Here is a 19,220-nt window from a genome sequence, read left to right as displayed (position 1 = left end):
CACTAGAAAAAATTATAACTAGCAGCCACGTTCTAAAAATGAGATATATTATTTTATTAAGAAAAAGTTGAGACTTTTTTTTTAAAATTTATTTGAAAAAAGAAGAAGAGAATTAGAGATTAATTATTGCTAGGTTTATCTTCACTATGGAATATGTAGCACATGATGTCACCACCCCAAGTCAATCTTCCCCACTCAAATAACTTGATGTTAATTAAAAAAAAAAGAAAAGATTCAACTCCAATTTTTTACCCTTCCACTTTTACTTTTATTTTTCTTTTTGGGTTTAGCTAATGAATGCTCTAAGTACATAAGTTAAAAATTAATAGATGTTAAATTATAAATTGTAATACACACTTTTCAGAAACTAAAAAATATACATATTAATGATTCATTGTACACCCTCAAAAAAAAAAAAAAACAATTCATTGTAGTTGTATATAATTTTTTTTTATAGTTGTACACGTACACTTTTGACTCTGTTTTTTTTAAAAATGTATAAAAATATTATTGAATAATAAAATGTTAAATGCATCTTACCTACATTGCAAACAAAATCATTTCTTTCTATTTTTAATTTTATGATAAATATTTTGTTTTTGTCTTTTAATTTTGTTTAATCCCATGATTCCCATGGTATATATATATATATATATATAGAGTTAGTATCTCCAAAATTGTGTATTTCCTCTCCCCCTCTGTCTCTGTCTCTGCCTGTTTCTCTCTCTCTAGGGATTGATTAGTTATAAAGAACCCTCTCTCTAATTCAACAAACCCTCTCTCTCTCTCTCTCTCTCTCAATTTCTCGCTCTCTCTGACTAGCTAGGGTTTCGTCTCTCACTGGCAACGAAGGACACCCAAGGTACTACAATTTCTAGGGTTTTTCCTTCTCTCCACGCCCACAATTTAACAACCTTCCTTCATATTTTTTCTCTGATCGTGGAAACCTCAATTTGAATTTTCTGCAACACCGCAACAAATTTCTGCTTCCAAGCTGGATCGTCGTTCCGGCCAGAATTTCGTCGTCGATTACATTCAGGTTTTTGCTTCTCTACTTTGATTGTTTCAAAGCAAACTTTTAAACTTTTTTCATTTTTTTTTTTGGTTTTGGTTTGAAATTCGCTTTAGCTAGGGTTTAGCTGCATGTCTTTCTGAACTTTCGTGCTGTTTGGGTACACTGAGAAAATGCGTGGAATGAAATACGAAAAAGTACTTTTGAAATATTTTGGGTTTTTCTTTTTTTGGTTTGCTTGGAGTTTTGGAAAACTATAATTTGCATAGGATTAGTGTTACTTAATTGTGTTTTCCATTTTCGATTAAATAAATACTATTGTAACTATTTCATACTTAGTGCTTCACCTGAACTTAATGGTTGCTATAAAGATTCCTTTAAGTTTTTTGTTTTTGTTTTTATTTCTCACTCTTGGTTGGTTCTTTTTATTTTTGGGACGTGGAGTTTATGCAAAGTACAATGCAAATGATGCAGATAATGAGCTCGTAATTCCCGCGAGAGAATTGCGGGCATTTGGATGTTGAATGATTGTTTCCATGGATTTGAATGCCTCACCGGTACCTGAAGAAGATGAAGACACTTTTGGACAGCATATAGAAGAATACACAGCACCAGAAGAACGTATAGAGTCTGCAGTTGATATAGCACGCCGGGTACTGTTCTTTTTTATCTTTTGACTTTAACTGCCCCTTTTTCCATAGAAGAATTTTTTTGCTGTCAGTCATGATAATTGGATGGGTTTTCTCAGTTTACTTATTTTTGCTATTGATCTAAATCTAGCACTCCGGGAAGGTAGTTTGGTAATTCCATATGTATGAAGTCATTTTGTGGAGATTTTGCGTAGTTTAGATATGAGCTCTTTTCTAATGGTTTCATGTTGTTTCTAATACAAATATCTAGTACCACCACCCTATGTTGAGTGGTTACACCATCTTTTGGTATCACCCTACAATATTTACAACATCCATTTTTTCCACTTTTTAAGTAAGGATAAAATTGTTGTCCCACCCTCCCCTTTTTTTGGTGATAAATAAGTGCAATTCATAAAGGATGTACTCAGTGTACAAAGTCCCCGCTTTTGCGGGGTCTGGGAGAGGTCATGGTAGGTGGCCTTACCATATACAGAAAGTATACAATGAAAAAAGGACAACACAAGTGAAAATAAAGAACGTAGAATGTAAAGAGCAAAGTTGTAGCAGCGGCAGGGGCTTAAAGAATCTTGGAACTTAATCATAGAAAACATGGATAGAGTAAATGACTGTAATTCCCATTTGAATAGTCTTCAAAAAGAGAAACTTGAGATTTGGCAAAGATAGCTCCTCCCCCTCAAATGTGCAGTGATTTTGTTCCATCCAAATACACCACATAAGACACGTTGGAGTTGTCCTCCATACTTGTACTCGTCCACAAACTCCCTGAACTCCACCCAAAGACTCCAAAATAGCATCGACAAAAATTGGCATAACCCAAGCCAACCCGACTCGGCAAATAAAGAAAGAAAGCACACAAATTAGAAACAAGAGGACAATGCAGCAACAGATGACTAATAAGAAAGCCCCTCTTACTAGGATTATTTTTGTGATCAATAATTTGCCTAGGGCTGCATGAGACTAATGTTGTCCCACCCTTGAAGGTACCAATACTTCGTTTGAGAGTTCATAAAGGAATGGAATAAGTAAATCATAAAGGAATGAATGTATTTAAGTAATGGAAAGGAATGGAGAATAAATGAAGGGAATGGAATGAAATCAAGTAATCTTGTTTGAATGTTTTCAAATAAAGGAATGGAAGGTAAATAACCTTGTTTGGGAGTAGCATAGAGGGAAAGGAATAGAGCATTTTATGACAAAATTACTATTAGACCCTTATTTTAAAATAAAGGGCTAAATGTATAGGGGCATTTTGGGTGTTTTTGTGAAAAAATCATTAAACCTAATTTCATTCTGTTTGATTCCTCCCAATCTTGGGGAATAAAATTTGATATTTTGAGGGAATAGAGATGAATGATTGCTCTCTCCTACCATTCCAATCCCTCCATTAAAAATCCCAAACAAGGGAATGAAAGGACTATTCCAAAATAATTCACTTCCTTTCCTTTCCCTCCTCCCAAATGGAGTGTCAATGTGATTCCCTCGTTTTAAACTGAGTATTCATTAATATCAAATCATACACTAGTGCAAAGTTTAGGATATAATCTCCTAGTTCATTCCATACTCCACATCGCAACCCTAAATAAACTCCTTTAAAACCCCCCACTATCTTTTCCAACATGAACATTCAGGTCTCCTCCAATAAAAATATTTTCCTCATTCGGTAACCCTCGAATCAATTCATCCATGTCCTCCCAAAATTTATGCTTAATGGATTCCTCCAATTTTATTTGAGGATTGTATGCACTAATTATGTTAATTGTCTCTTCTCCTAGGGCAAGTTTTATTAACATAATTATACCCCTAATCCTCCTAACATGAAGAAATATTCTCTCCTTATTTCGAGTTATCAAAAAAAGATTATCTAGTAATGTATACCCTAATTTATATCATGTATGTTCAATTTTTATAGATTTCTCACCTACCCACTTAGTCTCCTGAAGACATAATATGTTTATTCTCCTCCTAATAATTGTATCTTTTGCTTCTATTAGTTTCCTGGTTGAAGAACTTATATTCCAAGTGCCTAAACAAATCCTACTCTATTGGACCTACTTTTTTACCTGCACTAGTCCACCAAAGTTATGCCTTTGTAGTGTGCCATTTACAGGGAACACCCTAGCTAACCCTTGTCTACTTTTCACTTTATATGGGGTTTGATGCAGCGCATTGTTGACTCACTAGTAGGGATGCTCCAACAAACATTTTGCTTACAGGGAATGCCCTAGCTAACCCTTGCCAACTTTTCACTGCATCCAGGGACTCATGTAGTGCATTGTTAGTAAGAGCCCAACAAGCATCTATAATGGATCCATCCATAAATAGTGACTAAATTTTATGGGAATTATACCATTCATGGAATTAAACCCCTGGAAATGCTCAGTTCCAGTGGCTGAACCACAAGTTAAATTATGCACACCATAAGAATGCAGAAGATCCTATTTATGTTTTGGCCCCCCTGTACATGGGGACTTAGAATAGGATGGTGGAAGAAATTTTCACTCTTTTCATATGCATTGATAACAAGTATAAATTTAATATTTTAGTTGTTTTAAGTTTTAACCTATCGAACTTTGTTTTTGATGAAATTGGATGCTATTACTCCTGGTTTAAGTAGTATTGTGCTCTCTCTCTCTTATACACACACACATGCATGCATGCACCAAGAGATAAGCATTGAAGTAGGTATCTGTGTGCCAGAATTTATTTATGATGGCTGATCTAGCGTGCTTCTCATGTTAGGAGCGTGATGAAAGACGCAAGCGATTGAAAAGAGAACGTCCAGATGACAGACCAGTCCATGTATCTCAACCAGTTGCATATGATCAGTTTTTTCATACAAAAAACGTTAAAATTTATGATAAAAGCAGGCTTCCCCCTGGTAAGTTCTTCTTTTGTTTTGATTTGTTTACTTTTTTTGGGAGGAGGGGGGGGGGGGATTTGCATATAGTTAATTGTCAATAGTGCAATTCTACTGTTTAGTTTGGTGGAATTGTGTTGTGTTCTACAGTAATTTTGTCATTCGTTTGGGCATAAGAGTTCCTTGGCAATTTGTTTTCTCTCTCTGTCTCTGATAGATGATAAAATTTTGAGAAGAGGGGATATGTTATGCACACAGCTCATATGGTTTTGGACCACTCAAACAACAATCTTAAGAATCTAGTTTTAAGCGCCTTAACATTTGACTCCACATTGTTGAATATTCAATTGTTTATGAATTTCGTAAACGCCCAATTACACCTGAAACTTTCTAATGTGGAATAAAAAATGAAAGTGCCAAGATCCTTGCAATTCAATTGGCATTTCCTCGTATTTTTGGTGGAGATGTTTAGGATTGAAATCTCTCTTCTCTCATTATAACTATTGATTATTGAATTATCAAAAAAATAAAGAAGCAATTGATGTGTACGTGGACCAAACTTCAGCTATAATTGAATGAAATTCTAATATTTCCAACATATATGATAATTATATTTTTATTTTTTGATGACAAACGTATATGATCATTATTTATCATGAAGTATGTATGAAATTTGTAATGTGAAACATGGGCACAGCCAGGGGGCAATTTGCCCCCTTCCCCCTCCTGCAAAATATTTAGTTAATGGTTTTTTTTTTTTTTAGATTTCCCCCCTTCTCCCTAATTATAATTTGATTTTTTTTTAATTTTAATTTTTTTGGTTTTCATATTTTTATATGAATTTATTTTATATATTTCTTGATGATATATTAATTTTTTTTACCATACTTATAATCAATACATTATTATCTCTTCTATAAGCCAAAATTCATTCAGTAAAAAAGGGAAGAAAATCTTTCCTATTCTATCAATGTCTTTTATGCTATGATTGGTTGTGGTGGGGAGATGATGGAAAAATGGGAGAAGGAAAACGAAGAGGAAAATGTAATTTTCCATTGTTTGGTTGGAGTGAGGAGGAGGAGGAAAGAAATTGGGGCGGATGAAGTTTTCCACCCGGGCCTACCATTTCTCCTTCCAAATTGGGAAGAAAAAAAGGAAAGAAAATGGCATTAAGAAGAAAAGTACAAAATTACCCCTAATTTTTTATCCTACTTTTGATAATAAGGGCATAGTAGTAATTCAATCTCTATCATTTTACTTTTGAATAAGTGTAATTTTGACTTTGAAAAAAACTAAAAAAAGGCTTATTCATGAAGATAATTTGTAACTTATAAACACAATGTAATGAACATGCTATCATTTTATGGGTTTTGACTTTTAACACTAAAATATCACTTAACATACTCGTGTGTGTGCGTACACGTGTACATGTGTGTATAAATTTTGCCTTCCTAAAAACCAAATCCTGGCTCTGCCACTGATATGAAAACTATACAATGATTGCTTAGATTACTCGTATCGGGAGGGAAAAAGCATTGCTATGGGCAGCATCTTGTTTTGGTGTGATGTGTGCCAATTTTGCATTTAGTCATAATGTGAAATATGTATATTGGAAAAAAATTATTCCATTTCTCTTGGGAACTTGAGAGTTTTTGTAGCGTTCATATGATCTAAGTGATTGTTGTTGTTGAAAGTTGGTCTTATTTGGCCATTATCTCATTTGTATTTCTCCTGACAATCTTAGGTTAGCCAAGAATCCAAAAAATAGAAAAAGAAAAGGGTCCCATATACTAAAAATACATTTTACAGATGCAAGGAATGATTTGATTTTTATCGTTTAGTTTATTTTAGAAGTTTTTTTTTTTTTGGCCTCCCATCTCCATTGCCTTTTTTAACTGTTTTGTTCTTCATATTGCAGGTTGGTTGGAATGCCCTGCTGCTGGTCAGGAAGTATGTGGTGTCATGATTCCTTCTAAGGTTCCACTTGGTGAATCCTACAATGACAATGTTCCTCCTGGTAAAAGATACTCATTTAAGCAAGTGATTCATCAACAAAGAGTTTTAGGAAGAAAAGTAAGTAATCCTAGGTTTTGAAGGTTTTTTTGTTCCCCTCACCCCTCCCCCCCACCCCCTCTCTCCCAAATCGCATCTTCTATGAAATTTTCAAAGGTGAGAGAACTCTCTTCATTTAGGAAGGGAAGAATATTGTGTTTAACTTGGAAATAGCTCTTGAACTTGGAACTTCTTGTTGAATCGCTTTATATCTCTGTCAAAACATTTGAGCATATTACATCCAGGCTGTTTTTCTTTTAACAAAAAAGAAAGAGATAAATAAAACATGCACATTCCTGTTAGAAAATAACATAAAAGAATCGTTTTTTTTTTTAAATTTTTTTTATAACTTTTTATAATAATTTTTTCGGGTGGAGGGATTTGTTTGCATGGTATCTAAGTTTTGTTCACTTATTTTTCAGCTTGGTTTGGTCATTGATTTGACAAATACTACACGTTATTATCCAGCAACGGATTTGAAGAAAGAGGGTATCAAGCATGTTAAGGTATCAGTGGATTGCAATATAGTTCCTGTTTTCTGTTTACGACTTCTAATTGAGTGATTGAATTCTTCTTCTTTTTTACTTTTGTTTTGGGTGATTTTATTATTGAATGGTTCTTATTTCTCCCCCTCAAATTGTTTTGTGGTCTAGATTCAATGCAAGGGGCGGGATTCTGTACCTGACAATGCATCTGTAAATAACTTTGTCTATGAGGTATTGTTTCTTCTTCTTCCTCCCTTTTTGTTTTTTTGGGTAATGTACCAAAGTATGAGGTATTGTTTCTTATTTTAAACATCCCTGTCTGTATCTGACTGCTATGTAGTTTAATGTATTATATATAATTCTATTGGTTTATTTTTTTTCATAAATATTTTGCTCATGCATCATTTAATGAGTTGAAACACAAGTAGTATATACATTTCTGGCATATAGCAGCAATAAGAAACAAAGGTGGTCCTTTGTTTTGCTTTTCATGTGTACATATGTGCAACAAATTTTATCTCAAGCATTAGTCATTTTTTTTTGGATGGGTGACCTTCTGGGGTGGTCCTTTGGTTTGTTTTTATGGTGCACATTTGTGCACCAAATTTTATCTCAAGCATTAATCATCTTTCTTTGGATGGGTGACCTCCTGGGTGGTACTTGTTTGTTTTTCATGTGCACTCTTTTCTTTAATTATAATAAAAATCATCTTCTCTTGGATTGTCAAATTTTCCTTATTGGAATCACCCATGGAAGACTGGCCAATGCTTTTGTCTGGAATTATTATTGTGTCCATATGGCTTAAAAATTAAGCAATTGCTTTTGAAAGCCTTATATGCGCTGTGTGTGTGTATTATATGTATATGTATGAATTCTTTATCTGTAACGTACCTTTTCTTTTCAGGTCTCACAATTCGTCGCTCGCCAGAAACACTCAAAGAAGTATATTCTTGTCCATTGTACACATGGGCATAATCGCACTGGATATATGATTGTTCATTATATTATGCGCTCACTTCAAGCTTCTGTCACCCAGGTCTGTTGTTTATTGATCTTTGAAAGTTGGATGAGCATGTTAATTGAGTTTTAATATTTTCTAAATGTGTTCTCTTTTTTTTTTTTTTTTTTTTTATTTTTTTGGGGGGGGGGGTGCTTTGACTATTCTGCAGGCAATCAAAATGTTTGCTGACGCACGTCCTCCGGGAATTTACAAACCAGACTATATTGATGCACTGTATACATTTTATCATGAAAAGAAGCCTGAGATGGTTGTTTGCCCTTCAACTCCAGAGTGGAAAAGGTCTTCTGATCTTGATCTTAATGGTGAAGCAGTGCCAGATGATGATGATGATGGAGTTTTGGCTGCTCCCTTGCATGTATGCATTGTTTTGAAAGTATTGTTTGGTGATAGTTTCTGAAATTATTTTCACTATATGATTGGTGTGATACCAATGAAAGCTGCTGCTTGTAGTGGTAAATGATAATTTTAGCCTTGAGAGTCATTAGCCTAGTTTTTTGAAAAAAAGCTAGTTTGTGCACATAAAATCAACTGCCCTAGATACACTGACAATTAGATTGTTTTCTCAAGTCAGGTCTATAATCTAGCTATAATTTACAGCTGGGGGTTAATATCCTCCTCCAACATCTTTACTTGGCCTCAGAAATGATCAAGTGATCTGATTTAAGATTTGAAGAAAAGTTCAGTTTTGCACTTTGATAAGGTTCAACATTATTTTTAGGCCTCCTCTACATAGCATAAAAATCTAATTGTTATTTAGTTACTCCTATCTGGTATAATTTTGTTGGGTTGCTCTAATAGTCCTATGCCTTGAAACTAAACAGACCTCCAGAAATAGCACAATAATATATATGTTTTGTTGAAGAATGAATTACTACTGACTACTGAGTATAAAGGGAAGTTTGGTTATTCCATGTAAAAATTTCTACAAGAAAATTGTTTCAAGTTAAAATGCTTTATTGATAAACAAACTATGGCTAGAATTTTGATGTTAAGTGTGTACATGACTGTACAGTTACTGGTTTTCTTATTGCAAGCTGTCTTATTCTTTATTGATCCACCTGTGTGGAACTTTGTTAAGGCACCCCACCCCCAAAAAAACAAATAGATTGTTATCTGAGATGACATATGTGGTAGCTACTCTTATTGATAATTTGATGGAACCAACAACAGGTTGCTTTTTTTCGTATTGGTTTTTGCATGCTCTTCATTTACCTTTACCTTATATATGCTTCTTGTTTTTTGGGTTTAACAAACCTTTTATTTGTTTCAGGAGGCCCATGAGATAGATGTAGAGATGACCAATGATGATGTATTAGGAGATGAGATACCTAGGGACCAGCAAGATGCAATGCGTCATTTCTGCTATCAAACACTTAGGTTGGGTGTTGGGGTAGGCTCTTTAAACTTCTCTCTAATTTGTCATGTCTGCAGTATCACACCATTGTATTTAAGATAGAGAAATCTTAGTTTGCATTGTTTCTCTAATTTTTATTGTAATCTTTGTTACATAATTTGATTTGCAAGTCCTATGATATTTATGTTGCTAGAGGTTCTTCCAGCACACTCACTCCAGTCTTTTAATAATTCTTTCAGATCACCTGGACATCTCTTATATAGTATTTTGCTACTTTTTTTGTTGTCTTAGCTGCTTCGTTCATATTTGTTCGAGCTTCTACAAGCACATTTATTCCATAGTGTTGTTTTAATATTTTTTTTCAGTCCATTAAGGCGTTGCTCATGTTCTTGCGATCTTGTTGTGTTGTGTTTTTCCCAATTCATGTATTTAAATGTTTAATAGCGGTTCTGACTGATTTTTCCTTTAATTTCAGGCAAGAGGAAGCACACAATTTCCAGGATCACACCCAGTTTCTCTTAACAAGTTCAGTTACCTGAATCTTTAGTAAAAGTTAATTTCTGTTGTTCTGTTCTGTTGTATTAATTAAGCATTTTGTGGCTACTTATGCCTCAATCATTGGTATGCATTCTGTGTTCAACTGTCACATTTATGAAGTAGGCAGAAGTTTGTCTTGGAAAGAATGGTTTATTGTTATTTGTCTTTTGAGTTACAAGTTTTGGTATGCAAGAGTGTTGATATGTGAAGGAGAAAACTTAGAATTAATGATGTAGGGAACAAAATCTGAGTCCAAACCACTGTAGGACAAAGTATTTGGGGAGAAATTGATAAATTAGGGTGTCTTGGTTAGAATTTTGTGGTGGAAAAGGCTGGAAAAATACTAGGTACTCGGGGTTGGAATTAGGGCAAGGAAGGGATTTGATTTGAAGGCGAAATAAAGGGGAAAATTCAAGTTCACAGGTTGCTGTTCTGGGCTTTGAATAGTAGCTCAAGAAGAGTGTGTTTTTGATAAGTGTAGCTCAAGAACAGTGTGGGTCAACCACATGTATTTTTTTCCATATTCTATTCTATCTGAAGTCATGCTCGGTCGCTTAATTCATGTCCTTTTTTACTATTACTATAAATGTTATTTTTGGTCTTTCTTTACCCTTTTTTGCCTCAACTTGTTCTTGGTGCATCAGTTGCTCTCCTTTGAACGAAGGATCCTTTCATAATAGTGTGACTAAATTTGACGTCAGTTGTCAACCCATCACAACCATCCTTTTTGAGCTTAGGACTGGCTGTGAACAAAATATATGACATTGATCCTTATTTGGCCAACTGAATCATTAAAAAAAATGTTGCATCCAAATTCCTCTTCCTTAATTCTTGTCTATTGTGTAGGACTGCAGTCATCTTTCCCTTTTTATCGGGGGCAGAGGTGAAGGTGTGGGGGAAGGGAATTAACCTTGAAATTAGGTTTAATATGATTCCCTGAATGTACTTATAAAAAAATGGATTGCCTGAATGTGACTTTGCTATTATCTTTTCATTATCCTTATATGTGGTTGTTTTGATTTGCTGCTTTTATTTAAATAGCAAAATGGACAGTTATTGCAATGTTCAAAGAAAATTAGAGAGATAAGAAGAAAAGATAGAGAATGAAGAAAGGAATGGAACTTGGAGCTTATCCTTTGAACATGACTAAACATATTGGGCCTTTCTCGAATTACTAGGATTGAGAGACTCTGGACTCACTGTTCTAGAATAACCTAATAAAAATTTAATAGACTGTCAAAAAAATTTAGAGAATACTCCTAAAACTCATGAAAACTTCGAGTTTTTTGGAAACACAGTGATAATACCAACATAAAATTTGCACAAATGTTGCAAAAGTTACATTGCTGTCACCAAGTTCAAATTGCTCATCACTACTGTACTATTTAATTAACTGGTTTTACCAAAGTCTCCTTGTGGCATGACATTTGAAACCATGTGAACCTCCTCTCTACCAGATATCATGTGTTCCCTATGGATTTAGAATTTCAAATATGGTTAAAATCAGAAGTTACAATTAGCGCAGCAGGCATTCCCTTTTTTCATGGCTGCCATCACTTTGCTTCAATAAGGAGTAGTGAATGGCTACTGTGCTAATTGTAATTTCTGATTTTAACCATGTACTAGAGTCACTGAATATTTGTGAAAAGCTGAACGCTAGTCAAACACAAGTGTGCAGTGCATGTGCTAGAGTCACTATGGTTGTTGGCATTACAGTGAATGTGGTACTAGAAACTGATTTTTACTGATTATCTAAAAGATTTTAAGAAAATAGTAGCTCTTGTTTTCTTGCATGGCATTGTAGTTTTACAGATCAGCAAGGCAACTTTCTGTTGCAGTTGATTGTAGAAGTTCTTTTCCATTCAGTGCTCCCCTTGATTGTGGTTTCATAAAGTGTCTGACTGAGTTCCATTTTATGGCATTCAGGGACAATCTGCAACTGTTAAGGCAACGTTATTATTATGCCACATGGAAAGCTGACGGGACACGATATATGATGCTAATAACTGTGGATGGATGTTACTTAATTGATAGGAATTTTAATTTTCGACGGGTCCAGATGAGGTTTCCTTGCAGAAACACGACTGATGTATGCATGCATATACCTCTGCTGTTTGAATGCTCCTTGTGTTCAATGTTAAATATATATCTTCTTTTTATTGATGAGATCCTGTCTGACATTTTCCTTTTTTTTCTTTTTTCTTTTTTGTGTGTAAGGGTTTAGCGGACAAGACTCATCACTATACATTACTTGATGGGGAAATGATAATTGATAAAATTCCCGATACAAATAAGAAAGAGAGAAGATATCTCATCTATGATATGATGGCAATAAATCAAGTTTCTATAATAGAGGTTGGATTTACAGTACTTATATTAAAAAATCATACTAAATGTCTCATTCTCATTGTGCAGGAAAACCTTTATTTCAATATTTAGGTTTTCATTATATATGATATATTGCTTGCATAAATCCCTATGCGAACTACTACTTGGTTGCCATGCTTTCTCACCCTTTGACATGATTGTTGTTCTCGAATCCTTTTTCCATAAGCACTGCTGTGTATGCAGTTCATGGCAAAGAAGATTATCAGTACCTTATGTAGTACTGATTTTATTTTTATTTTTATTTTTTTTAAATTTTTAAAAAGCCTTATCTTGTAACTTCCACCAACATGATGTGGATCAATGATCCCTCTATTTGTTTGGTTCATGTACAATATTCAGCCACCCGACATGGGGCAGCTATTATCTCCAGTACTTGGGTCTGTTATATATATTTTTGATAAGTTAGTACTTGGGTCTGTTATATGAATTCTTCCTTTAGTTTCATGGTGACCAATATTCACTGTAATATGCTTGGGAATCAGGACTTATCTCACAGCCTCTATTATATCCTTCTTATTGGTTCATCTTGAAATAAGTAACTCATACTAATAGATTGTTTTTCTGTTTGCCTACCCCTCATCTTGTCCTCAATTGGTGCCAATTTTGCTCATTTTGAATATATTCATTTTCTCAAATCATTGATTATATTGGCAATCATGCATTTACCCTTCTCCTTTTGCTTATATTCATATATTCCTTTTTCTGGTTCTGGAAAATCATATATTCTTAAATCTTCCTCTTATAAAATAATTTTCCTTAATCTTGACTTAAGATCTATCTCATTGGCTATTCTTGTAACATGCCTGCTGAAGTTTAGTTTTGAATGGATATTATAGGATTTCTTTCTGGGTCACAAAAAGAAATGATAAGTGGATAAGATATATATATTTAAACAATTGTGTCATAAGCTATTCTCCTGGATTTATATCCTCCACTGTTCTCATTATGATATATTTTGTTGTCAAGTTGTTGAAGTTTCCCATTTGGCTTAGATTTTGGAATAGACAAATGTGCTTTATTAGTAATACAGCTCACAGAATAGTCAACATTGTATTCCTGACAGTGAAATAGCCTAAGCTGTTTTTGATGCCATTTGTCCTTAATTCACTTTACTTATTTCTTTACAAGTAAAATTAAGTGCATACTTCTTCTGGATTTGTTCTTCCCCTCCACCCCCCCCCCCCTTTTTTCCCTCTCCCTCTCTGAGGAATTATGAACGCGTCAATCTTTACCAATGTAGGAATCCTTATTATAGATACGACCTTGAACCTTTTAGGGTATGTATTATTTGACTGCCAACATTCAATTATATTTTCATTGATCTCCTTTCTGCTGGCTTTTTTTTTTTATTTTTTTTTTATTTTTTATTTTTTATTTTTTTCTAAGTACTGCTGGATTGGTTGTTGATTTGGTTTAAATGTTTGTCAGGTGAGGAGGAAAGACTTTTGGTTGCTCTCTACTGTTACCAAGGTGTTAAAGGAGTTCATTCCAAAGCTTTCACATGAATCAGATGGTCTTATTTTTCAGGTTGTTGAGGATTGAAAATAGTGAAAAAAATTATGGAATTCAAACATCATTCATAATTGTCTGATTTATGAGGTTTAACTTCCCTAGAAATTATTTTTTTGGAGAAAATCTATTTGTTCAACATTATGTATTGCTCGGTGACATAAAGATAGTGATGCAGGATAGTCTAGGCTTGACCACCTAGAACAGTCCCACGCTTAACCTTATGCTTTGCCACCTGAGGGTTGTTTGGAATCACCACCAAACAAAAAAGTATTTTCATGATGAAATCTTTGATTGATAATAATAGTCTCACTACAAATAAACCATCTGGAGCTTATATAGAGCTTCCAAGAAATAAAGAGATAAAGATAACAACTAATCCTAGCTGAACCTAAACTACTAAACCAAACTAATTCAAACTTCTAATCACCATCTAAGAACATGAAATTTAACTCCCATCATAACTGAAACTAAATAAATAAAGCTTCAAATATGAAATAATCCAATGAAAATCCAAAATAAAATATTGAAATAATTTCTGTTTGTGCTCCCACATCAGATAAGCTTTCAACTATTACCTTGTATTCAGTGCAGATGACCTTTCATCTACTACTTAAGCATGTTTCTACTTAAATATTAGAAGGCCCTGAAGTCACCACCAGTACATCAGAGGTTTATAGAGACCTGAACCCTCTGAGCTAGCAAGCCCTCTCTCTGGTGCCTGCAATCTTAATGCTATGTAAAAGGCTTGTCCTTCATCATTTGGGGGAAGAGCACTGTGGTTTATACAGTCAACAAGCATTTGTACCTTTTTTTAAGTTTTTACAAAATTGATTACTGATAATTTTTTTCCAGGGTTGGGATGATCCTTATATTCCTCGCACACATGAAGGCCTCTTGAAGTGGAAATTTGCTCACATGAACTCAGTTGACTTTCTCTTCGAGGTTGTACTAACAAATTAATTAGTTTTAGCTATTGATTTGATTCTCTCTCTCTTTTCTCACTATGTTGACTCCAGGCCTTAGTATATGAAGCCACTTTTGTGTACAGGTGGATGATGATCATGAGCTTCTTTTTGTGCATGAACGAGGGAAGAAGAGACTGATGGAAGGGAGTCGGGTTGCATTCAAAGGTTAATGCATTCCACACACACCTCTCTTTTTCATTAACTCATCTTGCAAAACTATCTATTTCTGAAACAGACGTGGATTGCTCCTAAAATATTGGCACAAATGAGTACTCAGATTTCACTTATGAGATTTTTATAAATATTGACTAAATTGCACTTTACACCCTTTAAATTTGGGGTTGATTTAATTTGGGTCTCTCTAAGTTACAAAATTTTCAGTTTCACCCTCTTAACTTCTGAAACATGTTCAATGTGGTCCTTCTGTCCGTACCCATTATCTGGGATGCCATTGACCACCATAAATGATGTAGTTTAGTATTTTTCCAACATTTAATACTAAAAAGTGGCTAATAAAATTTGTTTCATTTTATTTATTTATAACTTTTCTGCCTTTTCATTTCCCTCTCCTCCCTCACCTCTCCTTCAAAGACAACAGCATAAACACACAAACACTCAAGATCCACATGTCTCAGCCCCACCTTCCTCCATATCTAGCTAACAATGACCCAACTAAATCTGTGTAGCTCTCCAGCACTATATCTCCCCTTTCCTCTTTTAAATTGTGTTCTCTTTTGTCTCTTTGGTCAAACCTATCAAAATGGAAAGAAATTTTGGCACAAGAAGTGGATGAACATTACGATGCAAGAACGAATTAGACTGGCAACTGAGAAGCACATCCAAAGCCCCATCCAATCCATCAGGCAGCTTTGTAATACCAAATCACTGTCTCTCCCAAACTAAAGAGATAGGAAAAAAATATGGGAGAAGAGGGAGAACATTGGCAGCAGTGAAAGAGAATATGGCAGCCAAATGGGTTTTGTTCAATGTTATCCTTCCCTCCAAAATGACAGTACCCCAAACTTTGATAAGTGTAGTTTGGCCTAAAAGATTTTTGAGAACAGATGGGATTTTTTTTTCTTGTTTACTTAAGCACCTAGATAAATTATATAAAAATGTAACTGTGACTGGATAATACTACCCTACCTTCAAAGAGGCTAAGAATTGGCATTGATGCTTTTTATTGTCCTGCAGGTTGAGATTTCTGTCAAATTCTTAATATCTTTGACAGCCAGTTTATTTTTCCTGTAGGTTTTGGTTGTGCATAGTTGATCTCTCCATGTACCTTGTTATGTCTCAAAAAACTTTAATCTAGCTTAATATATTGAAAACTGGAAAAGATATGAAATTCACATGATCTAACCTCTTGCTTGGTGTTAGTTATTGAAACTTCCAAGTCATGTGGCATGATTTATATCATCTCTTACCTGTTTCTGTTTTTTCTTTCTTTTAATTTTCCTATTTTTTGGATGATTAGTTAGTATTCATGATCTATTGTTTTGATTGTCTGTTTTGAATATACAGTTATGCAATTTTTAGCACCAAAAATGTAAAAAGAAGTAAAAACAACAAAGGGCTGTGATTTAACTAGAGCGATCTCATTTTTTGGATGCTTTTGTGCTGTATCTCTTATTTCCATCTGAATATCGTGGATTTCTAATCCAATTTTGAGAGTTATCTAGTAATTTTTAAGCCTGGTTATGATTTTACTATTAGGCATATTGTTGAATATGCTTTAATTTTCTGTTTAATTTCTTTATGCTTATTCTTATTTAGATATAAATATAGGTAATATATTCTCTTTGTTATAATTTCTTACATTCCCAAGGTTAAAAATCTTGCAGATGGTTCAGATCCTTCTTTATATTCGGGAAAGATTATTGAGTGTTCGTGGGATCCTGAAACTGAGGAATGGATCTTTATGCGAATCAGAACAGATAAATCAACTCCGAATGATTTCAATACTTACAGGAAGGTTGTGCTCGTCACTAAATTTTGTACAATTTCTCATTTGTATCAATTTTAGCCAACTGAACTTACTAAAGTTGCTTGCTTGTTTTAAAAACAGGTACTTCGGAGCATAAGAGACAATATCACAGAGGAAATTTTGTTGAATGAGATTCAAGAGATCCTTCGCCTGCCCATGTATGCTGATAGGATACGGAATGATAGCAAAGCCCACCATCAAACAAATCCAGCACGAAGGAGGTGATTGGGAATTGATGTTCACAATGCCTTCAAGGTTTACTGGTAATAGAAGCAGATACTGAAGTATGGCTTCGATGCCTACATGCACAAGTCATTGCAAGTTTTATTGGATTTCAGTATGTACTTGGCATCAGCAAATTGGTCCTTGAGATATGTATAATTAGCTACACTTCACGATTATCTTTTATTGTGTGCTGTGCTGGTGAGTTGTATGATCCAGTTGGTACACTTGATAGTCCTCAACATCAGGCCTGGAATTATTTCTTTCAGTTGTCCGGATCAGGAGAGTTAGGGATAGATTCACCTTGTATATTATTATCATATTCTTGTTATATGTAGTGATTGCTAAGTTTTCACAGGGTAGCCATTTTTAATAACCTCATTTCCTTGAAAAAGAAGAAATCACTATATGTGAATATCTCTTTGGGTAACTGTAATGGAGTGCACCTTTCTCCTAACTCTTTTTATTTAGTAGTATCTAATGGAGTCAGTCACTATATGCAGTGGTTCCTTCATAGCAAGTGGGCTCCACAGAAGCTTGGGGCCATGTGCTGTGACGGAGCCAATGCATACTGCAGCTCCATAAGATAAATTTCCCTTTTCATATATAACGAGTTTAGAGTTGGAGCAATTTTTACAAAATATTTTACAATTGTCAATTGTCGAGCTGACAAAGTTAGGGTTATAAAAGGGCAAAAACAATGAACTTGGATTATTGGGCTTCCATTTGTTATACATTTTGAAAGTATTTTTATGTGTTTCAGTCCTGAAAGTATTTCTATTTGTTTTGAGTCCGTGAAGTTTTAATTTTAACCGTGTACTGTAGTTTCTATAAGAATGTAGCTGGTTTTTGTATATATATTTTTGTAGTACTAAGATGACATGAGACCAAGAGTTTTGTAGATCGATCAGGGTTCAAATCCAACATTCTATTTCTATTACTAAAGCTTCAAATGATTTACATTAGTAAGATAGTTTATTTCATTTTAAAAATTATTCCATTGAAAAATAAACGTGTTCAACCATCTATATCTATTACCAAGTTTCAAATAATTTATAAATAATTAAGATAGTTTATTTTAGATAAAAATTTATTACTTAATTCAAGAAATTTAAATGTTACTCAAATTAAAATTTTAGATTTCAGAAGTTTTTTTAATTTTAAAGTAGGTTAAATAATGGGTACAATTTCTTTGGTTCGTTAGGCTCTCTAATTAAATATGCGTTGCTTAATGGAGTACAAATGGCGTCAATTTTTTTTTTTTTTTTTGAGCCAACAAATGGGATCAATTTTATTCAAGGAGAATTAAGTTAAATTAGTTATGTGTTTTAATATAATGATAATATAGGCACCTAAATAATGCATGTATCTACGTTTTGTGGTTTTACCCTTTAAAAAAATGGTGCAATCAAATTTTCAGTTTCCGAAAGTTAGACAATTTTAACTCAATCCCCCCAAATCTTATAAGCATGAGTTTGAGAATGAGAAAGTACTATTAGTTAAGTTCATTATATCTGTGGGGTACATTTTAGCTTCTGTCCAAGCAAGTGTTGCACTTGTACTTGGTTTTGGCTTTTTTAATTTTCAAAAGTAACTCTCTCCCCCCAAGCCTTATAAGCTTGAGCTTGAGATGAGGGAGTACCATCAGTTATAAACTTATAAATTTACATAAAATTTATCATTTAGTTGAATTATTTTAATCATCTATCATTATATTAGTATTATAATATAAGTTATGCTCAACGAATCTTGTTTGTTCCAACTACCTTAACATATGTATTACACGTATTGCTCAATTTATGTGTTTCTTGACACGTAGTTTTTTAATTATTAAGGTAGTTAGTCTATTCCAAATTTAAAATTTCAAGTTGCACCTCAATTATCAAGATGATTCTAAAAGAAAAAAAAAAGATAGCTTATTCTATGTGGATTTAAGAAATTTAATAAAAGAAATTTAAAATAAATCCATTATATATTTAGATTATTTAAATTATCTACCACATTTTGTTAATAAAAACTTAGGGTACGTTTGGTACGCTGTAATAGCTCCTATAATAGCATAGTTATTCATGTGTAATATCAATTCGGTCATTTGGTTGCATCTTTATTACATGGATTAGTTATTACATTAGAATAATTATTCTTTAAATTGAAAAATAGTCATTCCTCTTTAAA

The 19,220-nt window shown here is 33.7% G+C and overlaps 1 protein-coding gene across 2 annotated transcripts; it reads left to right on the top strand.

Annotated features, from left to right (window-relative positions):
• Window positions 1-669: 669 nt before the first annotated feature.
• On the top strand, window positions 670-17,402 carry LOC112006691 (uncharacterized). Of its 2 annotated transcripts, XM_065761306.1 has the most exons (18): window positions 673-1,039; window positions 1,487-1,665; window positions 4,405-4,543; window positions 6,441-6,595; window positions 6,997-7,080; window positions 7,228-7,290; window positions 7,964-8,095; window positions 8,229-8,435; window positions 9,351-9,470; window positions 9,910-9,959; window positions 11,898-12,060; window positions 12,189-12,327; window positions 13,539-13,636; window positions 13,788-13,886; window positions 14,724-14,813; window positions 14,920-15,001; window positions 16,681-16,811; window positions 16,905-17,402. In XM_065761306.1, the coding sequence occupies exons 2-18, from the start codon at window positions 1,537-1,539 to the stop codon at window positions 17,046-17,048; spliced, it is 2,025 nt and encodes a 674-aa protein (XP_065617378.1). In that variant the 5' UTR covers window positions 673-1,039; window positions 1,487-1,536; the 3' UTR covers window positions 17,049-17,402. The 2 variants fall into 2 exon arrangements, with proteins under 2 accessions (XP_065617377.1, XP_065617378.1); XM_065761305.1 differs by lacking the exons at window positions 13,539-13,636; window positions 13,788-13,886; window positions 14,724-14,813; ... (1 more) ...; window positions 16,681-16,811; window positions 16,905-17,402 and having other exon boundaries at window positions 670-1,039; window positions 1,457-1,665; window positions 12,189-12,425.
• The last annotated feature ends 1,818 nt before the right edge of the window (window positions 17,403-19,220 follow it).

The sequence above is a fragment of the Quercus suber genome, unplaced genomic scaffold (assembly GCF_002906115.3).
Source record: "Quercus suber isolate HL8 unplaced genomic scaffold, Cork oak 2.0 scaffold_405, whole genome shotgun sequence".
NCBI classification, from domain to species: domain Eukaryota; kingdom Viridiplantae; phylum Streptophyta; class Magnoliopsida; order Fagales; family Fagaceae; genus Quercus; species Quercus suber.
The sequence above is the reverse complement of the archived record's forward strand: the minus strand, read 5'-3'. Positions and strand labels throughout refer to the sequence as shown.

What these genes read in the sequence shown, in the direction of transcription:
- LOC112006691 (XM_065761306.1), top strand. Translation starts at nt 1,537, where the DNA reads ATGATTGTTTCCATGGATTTGAATGCCTCACCGGTACCTGAAGAAGAT. An exon ending in AGGGTATCAAGCATGTTAAG is followed by an intron (nt 7,081 to 7,227) that starts GTATCAGTGGAT and finishes TTTGTGGTCTAG; the next exon opens with ATTCAATGCAAGGGGCGGGA. An exon ending in CTTGCAGAAACACGACTGAT is followed by an intron (nt 12,061 to 12,188) that starts GTATGCATGCAT and finishes TTTGTGTGTAAG; the next exon opens with GGTTTAGCGGACAAGACTCA.